General features: G+C 37.9%; 1 protein-coding gene across 5 annotated transcripts in view; it reads right to left on the reverse strand.

Moving 5' to 3' along the window:
* Positions 1-20,170, reverse strand: part of ATP10D (ATPase phospholipid transporting 10D (putative)) — a 100,747-nt gene that overhangs the window by 42,743 nt on the left and 37,834 nt on the right. For all 5 annotated transcript variants that reach the window (XM_055339191.1, XM_055339190.1, XM_055339188.1 and 2 more), the window contains exons 4-9: positions 18,200-18,404; positions 15,968-16,053; positions 9,682-9,788; positions 9,258-9,389; positions 8,727-8,854; positions 8,353-8,605 (exon numbers count right to left, since the gene is read on the reverse strand). In XM_055339191.1, the coding sequence (XP_055195166.1) occupies positions 8,353-8,605; positions 8,727-8,854; positions 9,258-9,389; positions 9,682-9,788; positions 15,968-16,053; positions 18,200-18,404 (911 nt within the window). The remainder of the gene's footprint in view (positions 1-8,352; positions 8,606-8,726; positions 8,855-9,257; positions 9,390-9,681; positions 9,789-15,967; positions 16,054-18,199; positions 18,405-20,170) is intronic.

Consider the following 20,170-nt stretch of genomic DNA (forward strand, 5'->3'; position numbering starts at 1 on the left):
CTACAAACTCCAAAAAGGCAGTTTTGTCTATCTTGTTAATATGATATTCCCGGAGCCCAAAGCAGAGGCTAATACTCAATAAATATTTGTTGGCTAAATAAATAATAAATACCTTAAATTTGATATGGCCAATAAAGAACTCTTCCTCACTTTTCCCTCAAACTTACACTTCCCCTGGCCTTCTCCATCTTTCTAAATCACACCTAATTATTTACCTACTTACTTATGCCAGAAATCTAGGAGTTTCCTTGAGTCTTCTGATCTTCCCCAGCCCCCATATTCAAACCATCCCCAACAGCTGTCCATTATTTATCCAAAATATATCTCAACTATCTCGAACTCTCTCCATCTTTATTACCTCAGTTCAAGTCATCATCATCTCTCAACTGGACCAGTACAAATAGCCTCATAACTGGTCTCCTTGCCCTTCTGCACTCCATTCCTCAACCAGTAGCTAGAGTGATCTTCCTAAAACATAGAGCAGAGCAGATCACTCCTGCACACAACTTTCTCTATGTTGGCTTACATAACTCAAAATGATCTGACCTCTGCTGACTTCTCTACCGTTCTTGCCCCTTCTTCTTCCACACTTCTACCAAAGTCCAGCCTCACTGGCCTTCTTTTCTTACTTTGAAAATTGCCAAGCTCATTTCAGCCTGAGGGCCTAGATATGATCTGCTGCCTCTAACTGGTAGGTTTTTGTACCTGAACTGCAAGATTGTTACTCAGATCTAAGCTCTTGTCCCCCTACCAAACCCAAAGTGCCTTCCAATCCTTCTACGTCATTTCATTTTAATTCTCTGAAAAGCACTTTTCATTATTTTCTTCTTGATTTAAGAATTAATTTATTTGCAACTATTTTCTACAACAGAAGCTCTGTGAGAGCAGGGTCCCTGGTCTGTCTTGTTTATCACTATGTCCAGAGTCTGGAATACACAGCAGACATTCAGTAAATATGTACTTGCTGAACTGCTAGCTGTCTGTATTCAGGCCAAGTCTAGCTACTACATATAGAGTATGGCTTTTGGCAAGTTTATTTATAAAATAAAGAATATTTGCATATCTTGTTTTAATAGTTTTTACCTATATGTTTTGAGGACAAAGAGAGGCTAAGAGGCAATGTGGTGATTCTGAGTTCTAGAACCATCTCTTTCAAAAACTCAGTGTCTTCTAGGAAATTGCTTAGTCTTTCTGGGCCTCTGCTTTCTTATTTGGCAGAATGAACAACTTGGATTTAACGACTATTAAGATCCTTTTCCGGTTCCATAAGTTTCTTTATATTCTCTACCTAAGCAATACAGAATGCCTCCCTGTATGGCCTCTCAGCTTCAAAAACCCATCCACTTGAGCCCCAAATATACTCAAGTTCTCCATTCTCACCTGTGCCCTTGCTCAGAATATCCATTCTCTTCTCTATTTACATAACTCCTCAACATCTTTAAAGGCCAGCTCCTCAATGGTGACCTCTGAAACCATACTGGCCCTCCTCATTCGCTTGGGCCTCTGCAGCTTCAATGTACTGGATGCACTGAATGTTACAATGCACCGGGCAGTTGTCTCATTTAATAACCCAGAACAACCCCTCTGAGGCAGATATCATTAATAATTCCATTTTAGTGATAAAGAAATCAAGCTAATTTTCCCCATCTCACAAAATAATATTCATCAGTCTTACATCCACTTCTTTAAAGGCCACAGCCAATGCTCAGAGCCCTCATGTTATACTGTTTCTAAATACAGCCACATATATTAATGTGTATTATTCCTTGTCATTTTACATCAATATTGTCTGCCTGATTTCAGTGAGTCCATGCTTTGTAGTTTAAATATTTAATAAATGAATACTGAATGAATGTATGAATAGGACATGAATAAAATGTCCCTAGCATCAAGGGAAAGCTGTGGGGTAGATACCTAACATTTATCGGGTAGCTTCTTTTCATCAAGCATCTGTTTAGGTCCTTTTATAAACTCCTATATCTCCCTTTTTCATCTTAAACGTGAGGCTACCAAATAGAAACTCTAACTGCTCCACTTTGTAGCTAAGAGACGCTAAGATCCAGAGAGATCTCTGACCATGGACATGGTACTCTGACCACAGTAAAACAGCTAAGTGGAGGTAGAGTTGGGATACGAATTTAGGTCTTCCTGACCCCAAAGCCAGTATATGTATCTACTACATCCTATCTCCTTAGCAGTCATCTGTATATTATAGGTCAGTGCAGTGATTCTCAAAAAAAGGGGGTATTTGGCCCCAGCAAATATTCGGCAATACCTGTACACACTTTGGTTGTCACAACTGGGGGAGGAGCGCTACTGGCATTCAGTGGGCAGAGCCCAAGGAGGCGTCTAACATCTTAGAATGCACAGGACAGCCCCCGGGACAAAGAATAATCCAGCCCAAAATGTCAATAGTGCTGGGGTTGATAAATCCTTGAACAGCTAAAGAAATTTACTGGTGATGTGGTACCCTTTTTAAAATAAATAATTGTAGTATTACAAAACCTATAGAAACATAAAGGCTTGTGCTTCAGGAAGTTCTCCTAGCCATCATTAGGGAAATCAACCATCATGCAACTGTGTCATTAGTAGAATGCCAGACAGCTCAGCCCTTAGGACAGGACAAACTTGCTCAATAAACAGGACTGAAAGAGTGGCATCAAGAACACATGGAGTAATCTTTAATCATTTTGTAAAAAAAAACTACGAGAAGAAAATAGACCAATAAAGTTACAGTTTGATTCAGAAAACAAAGGTACTGGAGTAAGACTCTGAAAATTTTTCAAAAATTGGGAGTGAGAAGAAAAGGCTTTTATTTATTAGCATACTGATAAACAAAATCTACCCAAATGATCACGAAGACTTTTCACAGGTCTCTTAAAGCAGGTACTAATTCGTTCCGTGAATACCTCAGAGTCGGGCAGGAATTCTTACCTTCCAAATCACAGGAGAAAACACAAAGTTTGTAGTCTTTCCTTTGTCTCAAGATAGGTACTGGGTTAGACATGAGGTCAACTACTTTATTTCTCTTCCTAATTTAATCCCTAGTCTTCACTTCCAACTCCACCTTCAAATATCTAGCAACCTCTTCACGGCCTGTTACTTACATTTATTTGATATCTGGGGGAAGTGAGCAAGAGTCTATGGAACAGGAAGGTTATCACACTTTTCAATGTGCTCCCCAAAGGGCCAAAAACACTCATGATTTCTCCCAACTGTTTCATCCTCATATCCTCTAAACATTTTGCTATGAACTAATCCCCTAAACATTGCCAGCATCTCAACTTTCACCTGCTTGTAAACAGCACGCTCAGCTAAGTTTCGTCCAACTGTATCATCCATGTATCCTTGATATACAAATCTTTTATTCTAAGCTAATTCTCTGTGCATTTCCAGCATTCCAAAAATGTCTTGCCTAATATCCTTCTAGTGCGCGAACCTTGATCAATACTCAATTTACTGCCCAAACTGCCTGAAAAATCAAAACAATACGCAGCAAGAACACTGGACTTTAATCTTATGACACTAAATAAGTTATTTTTATGTTTCCATGTCTGTCTTCACAGTAGGCCATATGCTCCCCAAAAGATAAATCTATTTCTTATTTTAACAACTATAATTACAACAACAATAGCAGCTCATACTTATAAAGAACTTATTCTGTGCCATGCTCTAAGTGGCTTTTCATGAATTGTCTTCATGAATAATAGTAGATACTATTATTGAGGCTTTTTATTGAGGCCCAGAGAAATTAGATAACTTGCCCAGAGTCACTCGGCTGTAGGCACTAAAGATGGGAATCAGACTCAGGAGCCCTGATTCCAAAATCACTGTTCTTGCAAACTACTAAAGGCTACCACCATGTAAATCACATTCACAAACTGTGCATCCTAAGGGCACTCTCTAGACAAACTCAAATTGAGAAACATTCTACAAAATCTCTGAAGAGTGCCCTTCAGAACTAGGGTCTTCCAAAAATAGAAAGCCTGAGAAACTGTCAAGTCTAAAGGAGTCTAAACGATGACTGTCACACAGTCTCCTGAATGGGATCCTCAGAAAAAAGGTACAAACTGAAAAAATCTGAATAAAGTATGGATTTTGGTTAATAATGACATATCAATATTAGTTCACTATTTATGACAAATGTATTATATGACTAATATAAGACATTAACGACAGAGGAAACTGGATAGGGCAGCATTATGGAACCCTTGATAGCATCTCTGTAACTTTTCTATAAATCTAATACTATTCTAAACTAAAAGGATTATTGTTAAGAAAGACACTCTCTTCCAGTAATCTTTTAAAGAAATGTCTTTTAGGGGCACCTGGATGGCTCAGCAGTTGAGCGTCTGCTGTGGGCTCAGCTCATGACCCCAGGAGTCCCGGGATCGAGCCCTGCATCGGGTGCCCCGCACAGAGCCTGCTTCTCCCTCTGCCTGTGTCTCTGCCTCTCTCTCTACGTCTCTCATGAATAAATAAAAATATTTTAAAATATGTCTTTTAAAATTTTAATATGCACACAAATCACCTGGGAATAATGTTAAATGAAGATTTTATTTGAAGCTTTAAAGAGGGGCCAGAGATTAAGGCACACTCAAGTGTTGCTGATGCTGCTGAGTCCATGGACCAAATCTCTAAGTTGCAAGGTTTTATTTTTTTTTAAGTTTATTTATTTAAGTAATCTCTACACCCAACATGGGGCTTGAACTCACGACCTCAAGATCAAGAGCCACATGCTCTTCCAACAGAGCCATTCAGGTGCCCCTATGCTGCAAGGTTTTAAAACATCAAAGGGTGTCATCAAATGTGTTTACTGCATAAGTGCAGGGGCTATTTCCTAGCAGCAATGTTCTTTATGGAAGGATCTCCTGGGTAATGCTTTTGCCCCCAAATCATGAAAGGTTAACCCGTTTTCATTTCAGTGAACATAATAGGTCTTGGGTTAAATTCTGGAGAGAATAAGCCCTACTATTCCCTCCTTCATCAATCAGAATGTGTAATACACGTCCTTGTTTATAAAGCATTACAAAAAAGAGACCAGGAGCTCTGCATGTACCTATGGCAGAGATCTGCTCACAGTCAGAGTCGGCACTTTCTAGAGGTAGTGCAACACCCATGGTCCACAAACAGTTCAGTCAAGGTAGCATAGGATTCTTGGTCACTTGGTACTGTCTCTGCATAAGGGGCTACAGAAGAGCAGCCCTCACTGGACACAAGGTTACACGCTCAGGGACTGGGGTGGGGAAGGGCTGGTGTTAGCCCTCTTAACTGCTACCAATACAAAAAACAATGCAGTGCTTCCCATTGTGTATTTTGTGAAATATTACTACATTACTACTATAAGATATTTCTTGAAAGCAAGGCTCTATAGTTAAATATTTTGGAAGACGCTAATCTCACAAATGGGTGTGAATGCTTAGCTACACTGAGGTTCACTGTAGCACTGCTTACCACAGTAAATGACAGCGGACAACCTAAATTCATGGCGGATTACTGACATGAATTTTGGCAATTGTTATAGTACAATATAGCATAGCCTCTAGTAGAATTAGTAGAGAATAGAAAGGTGGTCATGATGAAGTCTTACGATACATGAGAGACTCCTAACTCTGGGAAACAAACCAAGGGTTGCAGAAGGGGACATGGTGGGCGGATGGGGTAACTGGGTAATGGGCATCAAGGAGAGCACATGATGTGATGAGCACTGGGTGTTATACTCTATTTTGGCAAACTGAATTTAAATAAGAGTTTTTAAAAAATGTTTTAAAAAGAAATACAGTTATAAAACCAAAAGCACACGATGATGCCATTAAAAAATATATATACTAATGTGTACAAGAAAAAAACTCAAAAGAAATGCACAAAAATGTTGACAGTGGTCCTGTTTGGTGGGGGTTAGTGTTGGCTTTTAAATTTTCTCTTTAGTTTATCTGAAATTTTCTATAATATTGCTTTTGTAACAAAAATACAACAAAGAAGATGAAACACTATAGGGTATCATCATATCCAATATGACTAGCTATTTTTTATAGTTATATAGTAATTATGTGATAGTCAACATTTTATCCTTCACATTCACAAGGAATAGCAAAACCTGGCTTAAAAAAATACATGTGCCTAGGAGAAAATACAGCGTATTTTTTTAAATTTTGGGCCAGGTGGGATGTCTAAATTTAACACTACTGTCAGAAATTATAATCTTCATAATCTTATTCATAATAACTGACAAGATTTAATAAACATATAAAAATTCTGACAAGAAGAAACCCCCTAAGAGACCACGCTGGATGGAATTCTAAGATGGCCCTCAAAAGTTTCTGGTCCCCTTGATGGACACACCTTCTGAGTACGATAGGGTTTCACTTATTAAATCGTGTTATGTGGAAACGTGGAAGGATTTTGCAGATGTCATCAAGCAGCTAACCAGCTAAATCTGAGTTAATCTAAAAGAAGACTATCCTGGGTAGATCTGACCTCAGCAGGTAAAAAGAAGGGTCATAGTACTTCTGCAAAGTCAGAGAGATCTCTAGAAAGCTAGAGATTCTGCTGCTGGCCTTGAAGTAGCCAACTGCCCCCCTATGGAGAGGTCACATGGTAAGAAGTGGTGGGCCACCTCTAGTTGCTCAGAACACAGTTCCAGGCTGACAGCCAGCAAGACAGCAGGGACTTTAGTCCTACACCATTAAAACTCTGAATTCTGCCAAAAACAAGGGAACCATGAAGAGGACACTAAGCCTCAGATAAGATCACAGTCCCAGCTGACACCTACATTTCAGCTTGGTGACAGACCCTGAGGGAGGATGCAACCATCCCACGCCCAGGCTCCAGCCCCACAAAAGCTGTGCCATAGTATATCTGTGTTGTTTAAAGCCACTAAAATTGTCATACTTTGCTATGTGGCAATACTCGTCATATACAGAAGGATAACATCACAGGGTCAAATTATTTAACATTTAGTTCAATACAAGTGCGCAAATGAAAATGGACACTGGCCATGGACAGCCTAGATTCGACAACAAGCTGAACACCAGCCCTGCCCTGCCTTAATAGATAAAAATCTTCCTACAGATTACTGAGAAAAACTGCTTTGTAAAACAGGGAAAGGAAACAATCACTTTACCAAGGAAACTCAAATGGCCAATAAACACATAAAAAGTTAAGCATCTCATGGCTAATCAGAGATAAAGTAAGACAACAAAGTGCTGAGCCTACAAAATTCACACAGATTAAAAGGAGTAACTTCACCTCATTATGGTTGTTGTGAAAAGCAGGTATTGTTTTTCTGGGTTGTGGGAATATAATTAGCAATATTTTAGAGGTAAATTTTATAGGATCTATAAAAGTTTTATGTGTGCATACCTCTGGAGCCAATAATATCACTTCTAGAAATGTAGGTTATAAAAATAAGATATGTACAAAAATGCATATTACATGAAGAATTTTATTTTAAGCTACATGAGATTAAGGGACTTGTGCCACATATTAGGGGCTCACAATATACGTTGAATGAGTGATAATTGAGTAAGTTGGCTGCAAGTATTGTTATAATAGCAAAGTAAGCCTGACCACATACAATGACTTGGAAACAAAGTCCATGAGATACTGTTGAATAAAAGAAGCAAACTGCAAAAAAATATATTAAACATGTTCTAAAGTATAAAAGGGAAAATGTGCAAATACATATGTTCACATATAAAAGAATATGGAGAATTGTATATTCATCATATTGTTAATGGCGGTTAGCCCTCTAGAGAGTAAGGTCTTTAATTCGTTAAGGCTACTTTAGGGATCCCCTCAGAATTATTTTCATAGAAGTGCATACTCCTTTTGTAAATAACTAAATTAATGAAGTTCAGTTCTTTAAAGAAAACTTGTCATTTCTGTATCTACTCCCTTAGCCTCAGAAGTTTAGCTCATCATATTTGTTCTTAAACTAAGTGTTCCTAACCATGAATCAATGGATATCTATGGGCTAAACGATGTGATGAGTTAGAGAGAGGCTATGGTCCCTCCCTTTGGAATTATTTTCAAAATATTTCTTAGGGAGATGGTCCACAGTTTCATTAGATTCTCACAAGGATCTATAATACTGTATTCTCACCCTACCTAATCTCCAATCTTCTACTACTACTAGTAATTTACTTTGCAATCAAAGAAACAATGGCAGTAGACTCCTTGACTCTGACCTACTAGTTTTGGAAAGAATATGGAAGCTTAACCCCTGTCAGGGTGAGGTACGTACCTAATGCTTAAATATAGCACCTCTAAGCTAGAATTATCAAACCTTTAAGTGGGTGCCAAAAAAAAGACCAATCTTAAGGTTGGTTTTCACAGAAACCCAACACTCACCATTTTCTTCATGGCAGTAATCAAAGCCCGCCACACTACATCTTCGGAAAACCATCTTATTCTCAGTGAGAGTTCCTGTCTTATCAGAAAAGAGGTACTGAATCTGGCCAAGATCCTCGGTGATGTTCAGGGCTCGGCACTGAACGGTGCAATCCATTTTCTCATTGTAGAAATCCACATCACTTTGAATAAAATATATCTGTCCGAGCTTCACAATTTCAATGGAAACATAGAGAGAAATGGGAATCAAGACCTAAGAGGAACCCAGTAATTTAAAAAAATGTTAGAGAGGGAAAAGAAAGTTTGAGAAACCAAATATAGCTGGGTAAGTAACAAAGATCTTAAAACACTCTGATGAGCCCAACAGAAATTACCTGTAACAAAATGATCATGGTCCAAAACATATAGAATCCTGCCAACACCGGTGATATGACATGTCCATCAGGCTCAGGGATATTAAAAAATATTATGTTTTCATATTTACTTAACCAGATTCCATGACCTTTCAAAAAACACACAGACATGAAAAGGATGCTCCATATATATTGTATAAATATAGAACTTCACTCTTAAAGAGGAGTAAGAGTATTGATTTTGGTTCAACACTAACTGTTTATTTTTTAAAACAAACTAAAATTCAAAAGGTTCCACATTCTTCCGTCTCTGTCTCTCTTTAAATCCCTTCCCAGGCCTCTTTCCTACTCTGGCCACATTTTCCTGAATATAAGCAAATTAATGCCTTTCAGATCAAGGAATGAGAAAGATAAAGATGTGAGGGAAAAAATTACTGGCAAATAAAATCTCTTTTGCAGAAGTTGAATATTCATAAATACTTTGAAAATACAATACTTTTAAATAAATATCTTGCTGCCAAGATGTCAGTAAAAAAATAATGTTTTACCTACCCAATGCACCAGTTAAACACATCACAAACAAAAGTAGGACACACCAGAGGACATCTGTATTTGCTCTTCTTTCTAATTTGCTGCGCTTATACCTTGGACCACTGTTGTTCAGCATTGCTTTGGTTTCGTGGCCTACATAGGTAACATGTCAGAAAATGTGCAAATTAAAGCCAGGTAGCAAATACCATAGTTTTACATCTCTGTGGAAGGTAATTTAATAAAGTTGCATAATACATTTTGCTAATTTCGTTTGCTTTTGTGATCCATTTAGAAAAGCAGAGACCAAGGATTAAGTTTATTAAGACAAAATTTCCTTCCTGCTTTGGCAGGCTGCATTTTGAATAAAAGGAAAATGTTAACTTGAAAAGAAAAAAAAAAAAAACACACAGAGGAGACAACAGCGAAAATCAGAAGTGTGACTAACCTGCATAAACCACAATGCCCACAACGGCCTCTGTGTTTCTAATGGTGCATCCTCTAAGTAATAAATTTTCTTTACTGAGACCCACACGTTCTTTGTTGGAATGTTCTCTGTAAGAAAGACAGCATTCATTTTTTAAATAGCAAAAGGGAGGGGAGAAATAGCAAAAATGGGAATGTAAAAATAAAAATCATGGATATTGAGTTTTCTGGACTGGGAATATTAAGTCAAGCAGTTCACAAGAATGGTTTCAAATCTCTGGGCCATTTATCTATTATTTTGCTTTGGCTCAGAAAAAGATGCAACAAGTTTTAACTGCCACTGTCTTCTATTACTCTCTGTCCACTTCTAGTTCTACAGAAAACTCAAAAATAATTCCAAATAAGGAACTGCTACTCTAGTATGAACTATAGTTCAGAATAATTTGGTAACAGACAAGGGAAAAATTCTTGATAGAGTTAGGAAATTACCATTTTCAACCCGGATGGAATCAAGGGTTATTCTAGGCCATGGTAACCTGGGGCAGCTAAAATCAAGAGGTTGCAGGCTGATGAGGAATTTTATAATGAAAGAATAAGGCCGACAGCGCCAGTCTTAACAGAACTACCAAGGGGACCAGGGACATCACAGGCCTCCAGATGGCATGGAATAAGAAGCATGTGCGTCCATCCACAGGATCCTTAGTCAAGCCTCTATAACAGCAAATCGACCTGGGGTGGACGGCATCAAGAGATCTGTGAAGCCTTTGAAACTATATGCAATATTTCCTGCATGTACGCATGTGCATGGATGCGTTTTGTAGAAAGAGAAACTATTTCTTTCATCAGATTCGAAGGTGCCTCTGGGACCGTTAACAGGAAGTCAGAGGGTCAGAAAACAATGTTCACTGCCACCACAAGGACACAGTCTGCCAAATACGAAGTGTGGTAAGCTGCAGGCAATGACCTGGTTTGTTCAACAAATGGATGGCACAGGGGCACAAGGAGAGGCAGGCAGGACTCAACTCAGAAGGAGGCAATCAGCTCAGTCTAGAAAGAGGGGTAAATCCTATCAGCTAGATGACCTAACCTCATGGGAGGAAAAATTTAGAGACACATCAACCAAATGAAACGGGCCAAATGAGACCTTGTTCTCATCCTGGTTAGGATACCCTGACTACAAAGACTTTTTTGAGGTAACTTAGAAATTTGAATGAAAACTAGGCACTAAATGATGTCTAGAAATTATTCTTAATTTAGTTGGGTGTGATAATGATGTTATGGCCCTGGTCCTTTACTCACAGTGAGGTATTTACAGCAAAATGCTAATGGGGAAGGAAACAGGAAGATAACTGAACAAAGTTGGCAAAATTATGAAATAGTTAGAACGGGGGAGAGCCCATTGGTGTTCATTATATTTTTCTTTCTGCTTTTGCATGCTTGCAACTTTCTTTAATAAACAGTTTAAAAGTTACCGAAGAACTACTTGATCCACTTAGGATTGTGGCAAAAACACAGAGAAAAATAACTGGACACTTTTTAAAAATAAAGATTAATGCATTTCACCTATTTGAAAATGCCCTTTTAATTTCAACATTAAAATTAGACTGTTTCCTAGGGAATAGATTTCACTCAATAAGTTCTTTCTTCTTTTTTATACATGTAGGAAAACTGTCACCGTATCTGGTATCCTTGCTATCTGGAATTACAAGGGACAGGAAAGAACTCTTCAAAGAAGATTTCATACAAAGGACAAAGAATATAAGATTTGTCACTTCACTCCTATAATCTGTAAACACCTTATTCTTAGGGTGCATGTCTATATTCTTTCAACATAAGCAGTTTTATGTACAACCACAGAGTCCTAATCAGAGCTAAGAGTGTAATTCGACTTTCTGGTTTTACAGATGAAGAATTTTAGTCCCAACATTCACATTTCCATGTAGTATTCCCAGGCAAGCACCACACAATCCTCATCAATATAGCATTTTCATTATCCCTAAAACCTTTATAAGAACAGATTTAACATACAACGACATTTCCAAAGTTCCTCAGTAAGATTTAAGATTTTTTTCCCCCCTGGGATCCTTATTTTCCACCATTATATCACTCTAGGTTACTATCATTAGATCAAAGCCCAACTTCCGTAATAAGTGCATCTGCTCAAACATGAAACAGGTCTTGCACATGACAGGTATATATTTGGCACTTATGACGTGGGACCTTTGGATTCTACACGAAGCTCCGACTGTCCACGTAGAGCTCTCATCCACTGAAGGAGCTGGGTAACACCTGCTGTGTGCCCAGCACTCCCACTCGGATGCTGGGAATAGAAAAACACACACAGTCTTGGCTCCTGTGGTTTAAGGGGAGGTGGGGGATAGAGGAATATCGAAGTGTAATATAATTATTATCGATACCAGAATACAAATCTGATATTCAGCATGCACTGTGGGCACAAATAGGGAGAAAGTTCTACCAGAGAGTGAGATGGGAGAAGTCACCATATAGAAAGTGAGCTTGAGAATCTCCATTTTTGTTGATTTTAGAAAACAGACCACAAAGCAGGAAAGGGATAAGGAATTAGTTTAGTGGATAAAAATAACTTTTCATAAAATCACTGTATCTGGGATCCCTGGGTGGCTCAGCAGTTGAGCGCCTGCCTGGAGACCTGGGATCAAGTCCCGCATTGGGCTCCAGGCAGGCGCATGGAGCCTGCTTCTCCCTCTGCCTGTGTCTCTGCCTCTCTCTGTGTGTCTCTCATAAATAAATAAGTAAAATCTTAAAAAAAAAAATCACTGTATCCCTCTGGGCTGACTGTCTCATTCAGTGCTTCCCTGCAGGTTGCTAAAGCCAGGTCTCAGAGACCCGGGGAAGTCCAGTCACTGCGGAAGACAGAATCTGAGGGAGGGACAGGACAAAGAGAGCGTCTCTTGGTTGTGGATTCCTAGAGGAAGGCAGTTCCAGAGGTCAGCCCAGGCTGAGCAGAAAGTAAGGCACCACACCTGAAGCAGACAAACATCAGAGGAGCCCATGGCGGATGGCAAAACCACAAAGCAGGTAAAGATGGCATCAGGGAACCTGGAAGCAAGCGGTAATTAGGAAAGCCAGGAGGTGAGTGGGGCCCTAGAACTACGTAAGGGCTTAGGGCAAGACTGAGTACCCGCAACAGCAAATGATGTTCTACTATGTCTGTTAAGAAAAAGTCATGTCTGATGTGGATGAAGAGAGAAAGACAGAGGGAGACAGACTGACAAGGTAGACCAGGACTCCAGTTCCAGAAATTGGGTTAAGAAACTCGCTAAGTTGCTTTCCCTCGCTGTAATTTAAGCTTTTCTTCTCAAGCAGTCATATACATCGAGTCACGTAGTATATATTCTTTTCCACCTGGCTCCTCTCACTCAGCGTAGAGTCTAAAATGCATCCATGCTATTGCATGGAACACCGGTGAGTAGCTGAGTAGCACCCCACGGTAGCACCCCACGGTAAGGATATCCGATTTGTTTCTCCATTCACCTATTGATGGACATCTGGGTTATTTCCAGTTTGGGACTCTCACAAATAAAGCTGCTGTGAATGTTTGTGTGCAGGTTACCGCATGAAGAAATGTTTTATTTTCTTTTTTCTTTTTTTTTTTAATTTTTTATTTATGATAGTCACAGAGAGAGAGAGAGAGAGAGAGAGGCAGAGACACAGGCAGAGGGAGAAGCAGGCTCCATGCACCGGGAGCCTGATATGGGACTCGATCCTGGGTCTCCAGGACCGCGCCCTGAGCCAAAGGCAAGCGCCAAACCGCTGCGCCACCCAGGGATCTCAGCTTTGTGGTTTTAACTTGTATCTTTTCACGTCGCTATTTGTCATCTACATAACCTTTTCTGGTGAAGTGTCTGTTCACATTTTTTTTTGGCCATTTAAAAAAACATATTGTTTGTATTATTACTCAGTTTTTTTTTATTACTCAGTTTTGAGAGGCCTTTACATATTCTGAACACAAGTCTTACAACCGATACATGCATTGCAAATATTTTCTTCCAGTCTATGACTTATCTTTTCATTCACTTAACAGTAGCATGGAAGAGAAAACGGTTTTGATTTTGATTCTTTTTTGCGTTTTTTTTTTGTCCTTTTATGGATTGTGCTTTGGGTGTTGTGTCTAAGAAATCTTCGCCTAACCTAAGGTATCAAAGATTTCCCTTACATTCCCTCTATGTTTACGGAGCTTCTAATCTTAGGTTTACATTTAACCACAGGCTCCAGTTTTAGCTAAGTTTTTTACATAGTGAGAAGTATGGCTTGAAGTTTATTCTTTAGAATATGCACATCCAATTGCAGTAGCATCATTTGTTGAAAAGAGGAATCTTTCTTCACCAAATTGCTTGTGTACCTTTGTTAAAGGCACATTTACAGATAACAAAAAACCAGCTGTGTGGGTCAATTTCTTTCATCTCTTCTGATCTACTGGCCTGTCTTTAGGCCAAAATGACACTAACTTGATTATTGTACCTTTAAAAGAAATCTTGAAATCAGGTGGCATTAGCCCTCCCTCCCACTCTATTCTTTTTCAAAGTTGTTTTAGGTTAATACAGGTCCTTTGAATCCTCACAAAAACTTTTAGAATAAAGTTGTCGATTTCCTAAACAACAACAACAACAAAAAAGAACAACAACAGCAACAAACCTCCAAAACCATGCTAGGATTTTGATTGGGATTACACTGAATCCACAGATCAATCTGGAGAAAAACTGACATCCTAATAATACTGAGTCTTTCAACCCATGAACAACGTGCATGCATCTCTCCATCTATTTGGGGCTTTAATTTCTTCTCCCAGCAGTGTTCCATGGTTTTGAGTACACAGGTGTTTCACATATTTTGTCAGAATTATCCTCAGGTATTTCATTTTTTTCTGACACTATTATAAGTTACATTTTGAAAAATTTCAACATCTGATTGCTTATTGCTAGTATACAGAATACAATTGGTTTTTGTATGTGGATCTGTATCCCACAACACTGTTAAACTCACTTACTAAATTCCTGTAGATTTTATCAGATTTTCCACAAAGAACATGAAACCATCTACAAATAAAACACAGTTTTACTTCCTTCTTATTTGATAGCTTTCATTTCCTTTTCTTGCCTGACAGCGTTAGCTAGAACCCACAGCACAATCTTGAATAAAAATGGTAAGAGTAAATATCCATGTCTTGTTCCTGATCTTAGGGGAAAAACAATTAAAAGCATTTAGTCTCACACCATTAAGTATGATTCTAACTGTAGATTCTTCACAGACGTCCTTTATCAGATTGAGAGAATTCCTTTCTCTTTCTAGTTTGCAAGAACAGAAATTAGATTTTGCCAAATGCTTTGCATCTATGAGATGATCACTTGGTTTTTCCTTTTCAATTTGTTGATTATGGCTTGTTAATATGGTAAATTACATCTTGTGATTTTCTAATATTAAACCAACCCTGCATTTTTGGGATAGGTCCCACTGGGTCATGATGTATTATCCTTTATACATATTGTTGGATTTGATTTGCTTTAATTTTGTGTAGACTTTTTACATCTCTGTTCATGCAGAATATTATCTTTCCTTAAATGTCTTTGTATGCTTTGGTATACGATGATTCTGGCCTCAAAAATGAGTTGGAAATCTTCTCTACCATCTTTTCTTAAGATCACCATTAGGAAGTAGGTCTGTCTCCCCTTAAAAATCAGGAAACTGAAGATCAAAAAGAGTAAATAACTTGGTTCAAGACATAAGGCACTTATGTGGCCAAAGCCAGGCCTGAAATTAGGTAAGACCTCAAATTCTAGCTGCCCTCACAAAAGGGATATACATGCTGCGAGAAATCTCCAGAATGAACACCACTGTAGCTTTCCATATTTTTTTCTTACACATGTTCCAAACACTTGGCTAACTTTTGCCAGCCAAAAATATCCACTTGACACTCTAATTCTGCAGCAGGACACTATCCTATCATGTTCCCTAGGTTGCCAGTTCTGTCCACATACCCTCTTCCCAACAACATGTCTTGGGCTTAATATGGAGCTCACGGAAAACATTCTTACACTACCAACAAAGATTTTACAATTATTTTAAGAATGAACTTGTGTTGTTGTTTTTTAAAATATACATAAGTAAATATTTACTAAAGGATTAAAATAAAGCTAATCAATGGATAGCTAAACACATGGTCTCTGGGGATTTAACTTGGATATACAGACACAAAAATTTTATTGACTTAAATAAAATTGCAATACACAATTCCACTCACACCAACAAATGTTAAGTCATGTATCACTCACAGATAGCCTCGGAATCTGTTGAGGTCATTGTTTGGACTTTCACATTCTATCTTACTGGAGAATTTCTCTGGATCAACTTCAGAGTCCTAAAAAATAATAAATAAATAACTATATATATATATATATATATTTTTTTTTTTTAATCACAACACAAGAATTCAAAGTCAAACCCTTGATATTTAAGTGTTTACCCTTTCGCCAGCTCTTAAGATAAAACTAATGCATCCTTGCCACAAAATTTAGGTCACAAATTGCCCAAATAAAGAAAATGATGAAAAAAGTACAGGCATAAGCACAAAGGAGTAAGTGGGATCAGGATGGTCCTAGAACACTGACAGGCATCTACAGGTGTTGAGAAGGTCTGAATCATACACGGGAATCCATGCAGGACTCTGCAGAGGAAAGCTTATACTCCTACAGCAGGTACTCTGTTAGGTAGCAGGCACTGAACACCTAAAAATATTGTTCTTTAATCATGCAGAGACTTTCTGAGATTAAGCATATATGTGAACATTCTGAGCACCTATACATTCATCCCAGCAAATTTTATTTAAAAACTTAAGCCGGACATCAGCATCTTAGAAATATCTCAAATGGATTAAATGGTAACTTTAGAATGCTTTGATGAGGGATCCCTGGGTGGTGCAGTGGTTTGGCGCCTGCCTTTGGCCCAGGGCGCGATCCTGGAGACCCGGGATCGAATCCCACGTCAGGCTCCCGGTGCATGGAGCCTGCTTCTCCCTCTGCCTATGTCTCTGCCTCTCTCTCTCTCTCTCCCTGTGTGACTATCATAAATTAAAAAAAAAAAAAAAAAAGAATGCTTTGATGATACCAATGAGCAAATAAGCCAAGTGCTTTTGTAGAACACGTACAGATTCCCTAAGAATAAGCCATGTGAACTTTATTTCATTTCCTTGCTTTCATATGATGGCTTGCCTAATAAAAGAAATACTACTGATGTATCTCATTAAGTATTAACATATCACAGCAAATGTAAGGAAAATGTGAATTATATAATCATATGATTTGACTGGCTCATCATTGATTTTTTTGAGTTCTTCTGGTATACAAAAATCCCTCTTATGTACTGGAAATATACTATTTTTTTCTTTACAATTTCATGAGGTAAGTGTGATAATGAGGTCTAATTAATAGAGAGAAACACACACAAAGAAGATAATTTGCTACAGGTCTCCACACAATCAAGTGTTTACCAACAGGATGCAAACTAGGTCATGGGATTCCAGAGCACTGACCCTTAACTGAACCCTAAGTGTGATGATTAATCAACTGGCATCACCCTCAAAGTAGGTACTTAGTCGTATGTGAATAATAGAATCTCAAGCTGTACAAGATTTTTACCAATGTCTTAGTTACATAAATGCTCGCAAAAGACAATGACAAGCTGAGAGGCGTATCAACCACAAGATCTAAAATGAAATCCAGACACAGAAAGATGGTCCAATGTTACATCAGATGATGAAATTTACTAAAGATCAGGACATTTATGTGGCTAAAACACTTTTTGGTTTACAAGTATAAAATGGAAGAGATCTGACTAACAGTTCAGTTTTTAAAAGACTATTAAATTTTAAAATACTTCATCTCAAGTGCACCCAGACAGATGGAAACGAAACAGATATGTAAGCCCTATACATGACATTTTTACATATATTACTTCATTTGCATCTCACAGCAACGCTAGGAGACGGGCATCATCATTTCTATTTTAAGATAAACTGGTGGATAAAATAAGTGACTATCCCAAGATCACATAGTAATTAAAGAGCAGATTAGGATTCATTCAAACTCATGTTAATAATATAACTTTGAATTTCTTGTTTCCCTCACTATGACATGTGAAGCTCTGTGGCACGAGAAGTTACACAAGTCTCAAAAGTCTGCATATAGATGCAATTATAGATTTTTATGGACAGAAGGTGATTAGCTCCACCGCAAAATAACTGTTCCAAATTGCAAAACAATTCTGTTAGTTTCCTTTAATTCAGTTCTAAAAAATATAGGATTGCCAGACCAAAATGTGTGAACTTCAAAGTCATTACATCCTATTATCTCTAAAACACTCATGCAGATGCCTGCAAATGGAGCAAGCCCTCTGCGCTTCTATTTTGTAATAGTAAAAATGAATTTAAAGATCTCTTTATATGTACCCGTGAAAATCTTCCAAAAAGAAAGTGTTCATATGTCACCAAGTGAGAACACATTATTTACCTGCTCTGCATATCCCCGAACCACCTGCCTCTGTTTTAAATTGCTCTCTCCGTCAAGGCCAGAAGTCTCAATGTGACAGATTTTATCTGGATCAGTGGAAAAGAGTAAGACCATGTCGGCAGGAATAACCTCATTACATGAAAGGCGAATAAAGTCCCCGACAGCAACATCTTTCCAGCATTGGTCCACATATTTTTTCTCTTTCCTAACAATGGGGGGAAAATAAATTTAAAGAGAACATTAAGACAGAAACATACATAATCTCATTTTTTTAAGTTGGGTATAATTTAAAGCATGTTTAAAGCATTAGGGTGAATTTTAAAAGGGGAGCCAGAGAACATCTAAATTCCAGAATTTGCTTCACCTGAAAATTTAGTTATTTAGCTAATAAAACATATTTCCCAGCTGTTCGGTCCTATAAGATTTTGAACTATGACGCTGTTTGAGGGTAACTCTGGAATAAAATTAACATTTGATGGGTTCATTCACGGGTAACACAATTCCTGTGTGCTGCCCTGTGGTCAGGTATCAAGGATCCAGAAATGCACAAGACACATAATCTACTCTCAGGGAGCTTCCCATCTGTCAGATAAGATGAAACAAAGGAAACACCAAAGAAGTAAAATAAAAATAAAATGAAATAAAATGAGTAAAATACTCAACATTTAAAAAATTATTATCCTACTATTAACACCTCTAATTACTACTTAATAAAATTCTGGTAAAACAGTCCTGGGTCTGCTGCAGGTGATCACTAGAAAGGAGGATGGACACCTTTAACTCTTTTCAAAAGTTCAGTTTTCCTATTTATATATTCATTTTAAAGGAAAGATACATCATTTGAGGTTGTGTTTCCTTAAATACTCTGCTCTATGTTAAAGTTTTTGCCATACTTCTCATGCCTTTTCATACTAACCTGCATGAATTATGCCTCAAAAAGCATTTTCCTTAGAGTAGAATGAGGACATCTGTATCACAGAACATCACATCAATTAGTTAAACAGCATTTCATATACAATGCCACCAACCAATATTAGGAAAGTCTGTCTCATTCCCCTACTGCCTGCCAAATACCCATAAAGAACTGGTATTTGTCACAAAGATACACTTATATTTTCAAAAGTAAAGATTTATTTTCAGTTATATTTATAGAACTAAATATTCAAATTCATTATCAAAGAAGCCTGGGAGCTATATTCTAAATTATGCATCAGGTTAAATAGAAATGCCACCTTGGGCCAATCCTTGGATATTTCCTGCTCTACAGAATTATCAGTTATTTCAAGAAATATTTAGCTTAAAGGGCTACCTAACAAGTACATTTTCAGGACTTATTTTCCCAAAATAACTAATGCACCATGTTGAATCCAACTGAAGGAAATCCGTGATTACCCAAAGAGTTGGTTAGTTCAAGGAGAAGGACAAATAAATGCTTTATTTTGTCCTTTCCTTTCTTTTTCCTAGTGTTTGTGCACACTGGTTCACTCTTCATGGAGGGAAGTAAGAGAGAACATCAAAGAACATAGGTATGGGTCATATTTCAAAGGTTCAGTCCTATATGTCTAGTGAGCAATGATTTCATTCCATAGAAAATGGAGAGTCACAAGGTCACCAGAAGAAGTATGTGATATTGGCTAACTCCTGAGACAAAGTAATGGATGGATTTTGGGTGTCTGGCTACTTTGGTGTAGGAATGGCCAAAAACCAATGTATTGAATTAATTCAGAAGATTGAAGATGATCAGAATTAAGGCAATAGCAACAGGGATAAACAGAAGATTAATTCAAGACATATTTGGATTTTTTTGACTTACATGTTTTATGACTTACTATACCACATTTTATTATGGAACTACACGTAAAGGAGTTATCAAGCATGACTCTATGGTTTCTAACTTGTACGACAGGATGATGAATGGTGCCTTTTACCACGTCTTAAATTTTAGAAGCAACTGGTTGTGTGAGAGGGCAG

The sequence above is a fragment of the Nyctereutes procyonoides genome, unplaced genomic scaffold (genome assembly GCF_905146905.1).
Source record: "Nyctereutes procyonoides isolate TBG_1078 unplaced genomic scaffold, NYPRO_anot_genome, whole genome shotgun sequence".
NCBI lineage: Eukaryota > Metazoa > Chordata > Mammalia > Carnivora > Canidae > Nyctereutes > Nyctereutes procyonoides.